The sequence below is a fragment of the Echiichthys vipera genome (assembly GCF_963691815.1).
Source record: "Echiichthys vipera genome assembly, chromosome: 10".
Lineage (NCBI taxonomy): Eukaryota > Metazoa > Chordata > Actinopteri > Perciformes > Trachinidae > Echiichthys > Echiichthys vipera.
Genome location: NC_139835.1, coordinates 24,560,903 through 24,571,024, shown reverse-complemented (window position 1 = coordinate 24,571,024; position 10,122 = coordinate 24,560,903). Strand labels below are relative to the sequence as shown.

Below are 10,122 nucleotides of genomic sequence, written 5' to 3'. Positions count from 1 at the left end.
AATCGCGTTAATTAAATTTTCGCCGAATTAATTAGACATAACAGCCATATACAGCCTCCTCGCAGGAGTGAGCCACCGTAGGCATTTTAATGACCCCGTAATTCAATTAACCGCCTCCATCAGCTCCATCATTGATTTGTGGAAGAGGAGGAAAAAAAAAAAAAAAAAAAAGCTGCTGAAAGTTGAATTCTGCAAAGTCGAGCCGGCCTGTAATTGCTCAAGACACAGAGATCGGAGGGAAGAGGGGGTGGGGGGCTGGGCTGAGGTGGCCGTGTATAAATAGTGTGCTCTCAAATACACAGTCACAACAGCAGGAGTGATCTCACCTCCTCTCCACCCCTTCTATCTATCGCTGCTGCTGCCAGCCTCCCCAAAAAGCGCGTATCCGTGAGCAGTGCTGGTGCTATATAGAGACGGCAAGGTATATGCTGAGAATTCACGGTGGATTTCCCTGACCAGGACCATTACTGAGCGACAGAGCCGACCATGGAAGAACTTACGGCATTCGTGTCGAAATCTTTCGATCAGAAAACCAAGGAGAGCAGCAAAGAGAGTATCACGTACAGGGAAGTTTTGGAGAGCGGCTTGACAAGGGCGAGGGAGCTGGGCAGCCCGGAGACAAACCTGCAGGACATAGCGGAGGGCAACCACTGCCCGGTGCATCTGTTCAAGGACCACGTCGAGTTGGAAAAGGACAAACTGAAGGACTTTAATGTTTCGAGGTCGACCGAGGGTAAGGTTTAAATTTTAATTTGAAAGAAAATGCTCCGTATTGTGTCGGCGAAATGTCTTAAGTTCAGTTGTTTTGTATCGAGAGCGACGTTTCTGTCTTTTTTTGTGTTGTTTTTGTTTTAATAGATCTCCACAAAGCCATGCGTAAAAAGAGTTTACACAACGGTGCGCGTTTGGCTCAAGTAGATTTACAAAGTTCACACATTATTGTGTTGTCTGAATGATTATTTTTCATAGCAGGAGGTGGGCCCTTCCTCTGATCGTCGTTTTAACTATTTGAGGATTATTTCCAGTCAGTCAGTCTTTGGCCAAACGCAGAATCACTTCAGCTTTTATTCTATTTTTTTAAAAGTAGAATTTAATAATATTTGTGTTTTTTAATAATGAGATTATTCTCATTATAATGGCCATTTAACATTTTGTGCCAGCACTAAAATATCTGTTAACTGTAATATCCCTAAAGTAAGTATTATAAGGTGCATGGTATCTCTTACACTATTATATGAATTCTGAGGGTCTTTTTTTTAATATATGTGGCATCATTTAAAAGTTTAACTGCAAAGCTATAGTGATGTAGCATCCCCTTAAAAATGTAGACTAGATTCAGCTGTTAAATTCCTGCAAATTGATAAATCTGCCACTAAACACACTCTTATAAATGGACCTCCATTTAAAAAAAAAGCCTGTCATTTATTAAGTGGTTAAAAATTACAGTCCTACATCAGGATGTGCCTCTTTTGACTCAGCAGTCAGAAAACGTGCAGTTTCAGGCATTAAGTGAGTCATTTTAACTTGTTTCTATATTTATCTTACAGGCAGAATGAAAAGGGGTCAGTATTAGTAGCTGCATTATTCTGCCTCATACTCTGTATTAATGGGAGCGTTGGTTTTCTGTGTATGGGATTCATCTGATTACAATTTTACATAATACATCATGTTAAATGACTTTCAGTGGTGTAAAAAAACCCAAATGTGAGCAAACAGGCCATCGATTGCAGCAGTTGTCAAGTCTGTTACTAATAATAACAACACACTGATAACACGTAGTACAGCATAGGCCAGTAGGAACAGTAGGAATAGCCTATATACTGACACTTTAAGGTTTTAATGAAAAGGGGAATTAAATATTAAGATCATTTTTTAGCCTGAAATAACCCGGGTGTTTAATTAGGCCTAAATCTTCTCCGTTTAGCCGGGGCTTAATTCCCTGCTCTTTAAATCGCTTTACCCTTATTAGGCTACATGGCATGCATTGACTGATTTACTTTCATAACGGCACTGACATTACACGCCGACTTATGGAGGCTGGAAATGCAGCCACAGGCCTCTCCCTCTGTCTCTTGAAGAAATAGGCTGTGTAATGTGTGTGTTGCTGCCAAATTGCCAGGCCTAAGGCCCCTGACAGGGCCCAGTGTGGGGGGCCAGCAATGTGCATAAGGGTGAGAGAGTGTGTGTGCATACGTGACTCCTCCAGGAAAGTGTAAAGTCCAGAATCTAAACGCATTTTCTGTTCTTTCTTTTTTTTATTTTATTGAACCGTGGGCCGTTTAACAGGGATATACGAGTGTAAGGAGAAAAAGGAAGACGTGAAGTCGGAGGACGAGGATGCACAGGGCAAACTGAAGCAGCGGAGGAGTCGCACTAACTTCACCTTGGAGCAACTCAACGAGCTGGAGAGGCTCTTCGACGAGACGCACTACCCGGACGCGTTCATGAGAGAGGAGCTGAGCCAGCGGCTGGGACTGTCCGAGGCCAGAGTGCAGGTGAGGATCTCCTTCTTTCTCTCCTTTCTTTCTTTCTTTCTCTCATTCATCTGCTGCAAAATGGCAAACACGGCGGGGCTGCTGTGTGAGCAAAAGACGAGTTTTCCCCTCATAATATTCGTGCAGGGATTAGTGTCAGTGTGGCGATCTTCTTGGTGTTTTGAAGTGATATGGGCATCTCTGTAAAATATCAGATTATTATAGTTATGGTTATACTTGACAGCAGGTGTGGCTGAATTATTTAGTGGCATCGCTATGTGTGGAGGTTTTGTTCTGATCTAATAAATCCTTGAGTCATACAAGACAATCAGAAAATAGTGTACCACGTGAAAATGACTGGATTTTTACCTCTAAATGTTTTTATCATTAACAGTTAATGCACGTAATAAACTGTATGAAAATATCTGAACTGATTATACAACGATGCACATATTTTCCCCCTTTTTAATAATGCAATTTGCAGTTTGAGCTCATGCTGATCATGTTTTTGAGCTTGTAAAAATATATTACAAGTGAAAAACTGCGTGAGCTACATAAAAAAAACAAAAAACAGTTTTTGTTTTTTTGTGCTATAAATAGATAATCGCGTGTATCCTGCAACATGCAAAAATACAACCGAAATATCAATAGTTCATTAGTCTACAGGCAGAGGATGACCTTACACACCTGAGAGATAAATCATGCAGCCTCTGTTGTGAAAAATATTCCCATAATATTCCTGTGGGGATTTGTTAAGTGTCTGTGGCACTCAGTGTTGTATTTTTTGATTCACTTCATTTATGTTTTTCCAGTCATGTGGTGTAGTAATATCCATGCAGGGAGTTACAATTCCGCGAACAATTCTCTGTACAATTACTGTTGATCTTTTAGGATTTGTAGACTTGCAGATTATCGACCCAATATATAACCACACGCGTCCGTGCCTTCAGTGATGCAATTAACAAGTAGTGCGAAAGAAAGAAAAAGAAAAAGAAACGTCTTTAATTTTACACAGGGTGAGTTGAGTGATATCAAACACGTGTAAACTGCTGTAAATCATCCGGGACTGAAGTTGCAGCGGTAGGCCTGCAGAGCCAACAGCCTACGATCCCAGCAGCCTTAGGGGAGGAAAAAAAAAAAAAAACCAACCAATGATTAAAATGAATGAAGAGCCTGAATGGCTGCTTCAGGGGACGCGCTCTTATGTCAACTCGTATCCCTCCTCATTTTCTTTGTAATATCTGCCATTGGCTTGATGTAGTGTCCCCATAAAAACAGATTAGAAATAACTCAATTCTGGCCCAACTCTGCTGCTGTTCAGATATCTTAAACGGGTGAATAAAACCCATCATACAGCTTTATAAGCCCACCGACTGCCATTTTGAGCGGAGCAGCGTCGCGCGTTGGTCGACAGTAGTTATAATAAGGGATCACATCGCAATTATCACTAATAAAGTTTATTGCGTGTGCATTAAAGGATGTTTGAAGTGATTCATAAAGACTCAACAGTCTGACCGTGTGAGTTTTCTGCCATCGAAATGACTGGCAGAACCCTCTTCTCTCAAAATAAAACATTTGATAAGGCTTGTGTTTTTTTTTGTTAAAGGCACGTTTTACGCACGGGGACACGCCGTCTCCAGATTTCGCGAGAGTGAATTGCAGCGGGGCTGTTGCAGGCTGTGAACCTGCGCTCCGAGCAGCTGTCAATGAATCTAATTGAAAGTTATGAGAGCTTGGTGAGGAGCAGGCAGTAATTCGGTTAGGACTAATATCTTTGGGTTTCTGGCGCGCTGCTAAATTAAATGTCATTATTCACTGTCTCTAATAAAAAATCAAAAAGGAAATGAGATTAGGGTATTTGTGAAGCGCATCATTGAGTGGCCCTTAATGAAGAAATAACTGTCTGAACCAGTGTAGTTCACTTTGCTTAACATACTGGCGCGTAATTGGAATTGATCCCGGGCCCGTCTGATATTAGCCTTAATTTATCTGAGGGATTACTGCGCGTCTCTGCAAAATCACCTGGGATTTTCATAAACACCTTTCCTACCATCATTTAACACTGTACAGGTGATAACTCACAATTTAGTGTAGGCCTTCCTTTATTTATTATTATTATAACAGTAGTAGGCTAATAATAATAATAGTAATAATAATAATAATAATAATAATAATAATAATAATAATAATAGTAATGCTAATAATAATGTAATTTAATTAATAATAAAAAACAACCTAGCCTAAATTTATGCGACTCAATCTCATGGTATTACGGTAATATTCCCCATAACGTCTCTTTATTGTCATATATGTTCCAAATTATAGTCCCATTTATAAAATCAGTATTTGAAAGATTACATTTTTATTTTTTTTTTAAATTTTTCACTTGACTTGGCTCTGCTGCCGCTTGTCTCGGTCACTGTCGGACACTATAATTTCCGTCCCATCCACACTGTGTTGAACGCCGCTCCTCGCAGCTCAAAATGGCTTCACCGCACTTCCAGTCATCATCATCTTCATCATCATCATCATCATCATCTTCAGCGTCGTCATCGTCGTCGTCGTCGTCAGTCTGCGCCCTTTGTGGTCCCGCGATCAGCCGCTAATTTCGCATCTGTAAATGATAATCATTGCGGGGGTCGAAGGGGAGGGGAGATAATGTTATTCACTGAGGCAAATTAGGTTGATGATGATTAACAATAGGCCGTACCCTGCAGCCTGCAGCTTCAAAGACAGGCGGCTAATTGGAAGGTGGTTAACGAAGTTTTTTGTGTCCTTTTTAAGAGATATCTTGACGGATATTCTTATAATAATCCTACACGGCGTGTGTAGATTATGGTGGCTTATTCAATGCAGAGATTATAATTATTTTATTGTGTTTTAACACCATGACGTCCCTCTAAGAATGGAGCTAAATACCACGTTTATACGACCTTGTGGTTTTGATTCAGGGGTTTTTTCTGGGGTGTTATTTTTTTCGACCTGCCTTCAATTTTAACAATTACGGCCTTGTTCATATCCTACACATGTTTCTTTCTTTTTTATTGCAGAAGTTTATAGTATTTATTTTGTGCAAACAGCTAAATACCTATCCATGATTTTTCTTTTTATTCGTTACAAAAAGGTGGCCTGTGCATATTATCATTGAAAAAATATCTGATATGAAACTAAAAAATGGATATTAATTACATGTTTGTTAAAAACTGGATTTGTTATTATTCATTTACTTTTTTAATATGTAATTTGCTTTTTCAATTACAGGTCTGGTTTCAGAACAGAAGAGCAAAGTGTCGAAAACAAGAAAACCAGATGCACAAAGGTAAATATCACTTTCTTTTATTGCTTTTTGAATTATCTTATTTTTATTTTCCTTTTTTTGTGGGGGGGGGGGCTATTTTAATTTTTCAGTTTGGCACTTTTTTAACAGCATGTGGCAACAAAACTATGTACTGCTCATCTCACATAACAACAACTGTCTGGCTGTCTGACAGACATCTTTCCCTTCTCTCCAGGCGTTATTCTGGGCAGTGGCAGTCACCTCGACGCATGCAGAGTAGCACCCTACGTCAACATGGGTGCCCTCCGGATGCCCTTCCAACAGGTAGGCCAAGTTCTTTTATTGAAGCCGATAAAGCTTGAAACATTAAAAAAAACCCACATCCAATCAGGAGACACAAACTCATGTTGAATTGAATGTAGAAAAGTTAGTCTGAGCTGAGTTGCAGAAAAAAGATGATTACTCAGCATCTTGTAATGCAGGGGGAAAGACGGTGGAATCTGAAACAGGTAAAAAGTGAGAGTAGGTTGGAGCTACATGTGTGTGTTTCTGTGGTGGAATCTGTGTCAAAGTACAAGCCTTCTATATTTGTACATTCGCATTATTCTGTATAGGCCATGTGCAGCTATTAGATGTGAGTGATGCGAGACTGTGTGTGTGTGTGTGTGTTGGAGGGGGGAGGGAGCAGCTCAGACCTCAGTGCACCTTTCACCTCCTGGCAGTGTGGAGAGGGTTGAGCTGTACAGGGAGCGAAGAAGTGGACAGACATTTGATCTGCTGCTATCTGCTTTTGCGTCCTGGCTGCTGTGTTGTCTGCTTGACCCTCGTGAAAAGCAGCGGCCTAATTAAGCCAACGGTGCGTCAGGGGCGAGCACATAAAAGAGATGATGAAAGCGGGGAATGGAGTGGGCTCTGATGGATATTGGCGTTGAGCTGCACTGGCAGGGGTGGAGGCTTGAGGCCTGCATACCGAGATAGGCTCGCTGTTTGAGGTTGAGAGAGGCGGCGGGCAGCATGCACAGACTGCACCGATATTACAATGCAGCATATAAAACACACGAATGAACTAGTGGTTTGGTCGGGCGAGGTGCATAGTCAAAGTCAGAGAGTCAAATCCTTCAAAATCAACCAAAAAATAGAGGAAAAACTGCCCAAATCATCTCGATAAACAAAAGACTATGCAAGCTGTGAGTGTGTGTGTGTTTGTGTGTGCGACAAAACTGTATGAGGATATAAACAGGACGCATACACAAGCACAAGTCAAATGCCCCCCACCTGTTTTGTCAGGGACAGATCAGTTTCTGCCGTGTCACGCCACAAAACCAAGTTTCAAGAAGTTCATTTGGTTTTCCATCAGTGCTCTTGCATTTAAATCAGAAGTAATCGCACTTTACATTTGGAAATGATCAGTCAAAGCTGCAGTTGGTTACCCAATTGTTGGTGAACGAGATGTGTGGAAACGCTTGTTGTTTGCAGGAGGTTTTGTTGGGATGCCATTGCAACGCTGCTGAGCAACAGATACGTTTGTGGTCCAAATGAATTTTCCCTTTCGTTTAACAAATTCAGCTTCAGTTATTTTCATTAATTCTAAGCCAATATGAAAGGCTGCGAAGTGAAAAAATAACATTTAGTCTGTGTTAAAACTTTGACTCTATATCGTTCTATTTTGGTTGGAGAAGGAGGCATGAAATACTTTAGTTTTCCCACTTCTTCCTGTGGTGTTTGAAACACATGAGAAATGGCAACAGGCTCAGCTCTCCCTCTGAAGTGAGTGGATGCTTAATTTTCACCTCCTTCTTATAAAATAATTGCCAAGAATGTGAAAACTAATATTCTATGCTCCTTATGGTTTCTTTTTTCCCTTGACTCAGGAATATGTCTGGATAAATATTTATAACTCCAAATATGTGAATATCTTTTTAGTGCAAAATTGTTTATTTATGCAATTGAATACATAATCAGGCTAACAAGACTGCATATTTCCAAGGGTATAACAGAGTCCTCAGTCTGAATTAAACAAATCTGTTCTGGGTCCTAGAAAGACTTTGATTCTAGACGATTAAATTGGATGTGGTGTCTGAGAGCAATGTATGATTCATTAACTTTTAGAATAGCTGACATGAAAAAAGGGCTGAAGCGCAGAGTGCAGCCCTTAACTATTTTCTTAGAAAACACACTGTAAGCAACAGCTTTGAGGGGGTAAAATTAGAGGGGGAATTTAATAGTGTCAGACTGTGAAACCTAAATCCTCAACCCTCTTCACACACTCACACTCACACACACGCACACACACGGCCTGAGGCGCCTATGCTGACTAACTTGTGTTTTGCTGTTCTGCAGGTCCAAGCCCAGCTCCAGTTGGACGGGGTCGCTCACTCTCACCCCCACCTTCACCCTCACCTGGCTGCTCACGCTCCCTACCTGATGTTCCCACCTCCCCCGTTCGGACTACCAATCGCGTCACTGGCCGACTCGGCCTCAGCAGCGGCGGCGGTGGCGGCAGCTGCCAAAAGCAACAGCAAGAACTCGAGCATCGCCGACCTGCGACTCAAGGCAAGAAAACACGCCGAAGCTCTGGGACTCTGACCCCACCGGGCTGCCCCTCCGCTCGCCTGATGCCCATAATCGCCTCTCACACAAGACTGAGCCTGTGAAAGGGCCGTGACACTCACAGCTAAAACTAAACTAAACAAAAACACTGAGTGAGAATGAAAGAGAGGAACACATACAGAGAGGGGGGAGAGAGAGTGTGTGTGAGAGAAAGGGGGAGAACAGTGGAGGAGGAAAATAAAAAAAGAAGGAGGGAGCGAGAAAATTGTCACAAAACCAGCTGCCAAAACAAACCACTTGTAGAGAACGGTAATTAAATACCAATGAAATCACCTTTTACTTTTCGCCCCAACAGGCAGGACTTCTGCGGGGCCAGTGGCTCAGTCCACTCCAGGCACAGATCACATCCCAAGGACCGTACAAACACATGTGGATGTCTGTCTGAGGGCCGGGCCGGGGCCCGTCAGACCAGAAGACGTTAGAACAAAGCAAACTGGCAGGCAGCAGCAGGGCCAAAAGCAGAGCCTCGTTGACGCTGGCTGCCGCCATGTTGACAATGCAGAGGGTTGAGCATGGGGGGAAACAGACCCTAACACCACCTCACCGAGGCATTGGACGCACTCCTTTACACCCTCCCCCCGCCCCACAGTCGCTAGAAAAATGAAGAAAAAAGAAAACATTTAAAAAGACCGTATTTGTCTCCAACCACTGTGTTCCCTGCTGCTGCCAAGTGCATGAGCTCTAATGGAGGACCGTTCTGGGACTGGCCTCCATCCACACCTGACATAAACGCTCGACAACTGTTTTTAACACTGCCATTCAACACGCCCACAACCCCCTACACCTGATAAGTGAAAGGTTTCCATTATGGTTTGATATACTTCTTCTTCTGGACTTGTGCTATAACAAAAGCAACAACTAATTTCCCCCCCCGTTGCCGGGGCATGTGTCGGCGAGACTCGGTTTGCATCACTCCTCACAGCGTGCTCTCTCTCCCTGTCTTTATTTCTTTCTGTTTGTTGTGTTGTATCCTGGGTAAAGAAGTGAAGATAGCCTTTGCACTTCAGGTCTTGTATGTGGGTGTTTACAAATGGCACTACAAGCAGATACTACTTTACTAATTAAAAGGGGGAGGGGGATTTGATATTGTCATGTGATCAGCGAAAAGGACATTATCTTGGATAAAGGGTATTCATGCGTTCTGTTTTCTTTTCTTTTTTTGTAATTCTGAAAATATGAAGAAAGCATCAGTCAAACTGAAATGCAATGGTGTGCAGTTTAAGTGCAATACTGTAAATAGCAAAAAAGTAAAAACAGCTAGCAGTTAATCCTCAATGATAAGGAGACCCAATTGTTTTTTTTTCTTCTGTTGGAGTGTTGAATTTGTTCACACCAGTTTTTCTACAGCAGTGAATATTTTATTGAGTTTTTGAGAAAAGTCACTCACTACCAGGTGCCATATCACACGAAACCTCTTATGTATTCAAGCAGTTTTGTATACATCAGTCGCAGTTGATACTTGTTGAGGAGAACAGGAGCACATCTTTGGATGCTGCGGAAATTCGGGTCGGATTTTATAGAATAATAAAGAAGTCTTGGTGATGCTAACATTAGAGAAATCCATTTACTTTTGGATATTGGAAAATGTTCCTAAGAAAACCAACAAATCATTACTGTAATCCAAAACAAGCAGTTTACAATATGATTAGCTTAATTCTGCATGTTATATGTGACATTTCATCATTCATTTTCCCAATAATTCAAACTGTATTTTACAAACCCGTCCAGTCAAAACACAACATTTGAATCGTTTTGGATTAT

At 41.7% G+C, this 10,122-nt stretch overlaps 1 protein-coding gene across 3 annotated transcripts; it reads left to right on the top strand.

Moving 5' to 3' along the window:
* Positions 1–369: 369 nt before the first annotated feature.
* shox (shox homeobox) lies at positions 370–9,464 on the top strand. Of its 3 annotated transcripts, XM_083921607.1 has the most exons (6): positions 370–733; positions 2,287–2,495; positions 5,736–5,793; positions 5,987–6,075; positions 8,092–8,304; positions 8,657–9,464. In XM_083921607.1, the coding sequence occupies exons 1-6, from the start codon at positions 487–489 to the stop codon at positions 8,744–8,746; spliced, it is 906 nt and encodes a 301-aa protein (XP_083777733.1). In that variant the 5' UTR covers positions 370–486; the 3' UTR covers positions 8,747–9,464. The 3 variants fall into 3 exon arrangements, with proteins under 3 accessions (XP_083777733.1, XP_083777732.1, XP_083777731.1); XM_083921606.1 differs by lacking the exon at positions 8,657–9,464 and having other exon boundaries at positions 8,092–8,353; XM_083921605.1 differs by lacking the exon at positions 8,657–9,464 and having other exon boundaries at positions 5,966–6,075; positions 8,092–8,353.
* The last annotated feature ends 658 nt before the right edge of the window (positions 9,465–10,122 follow it).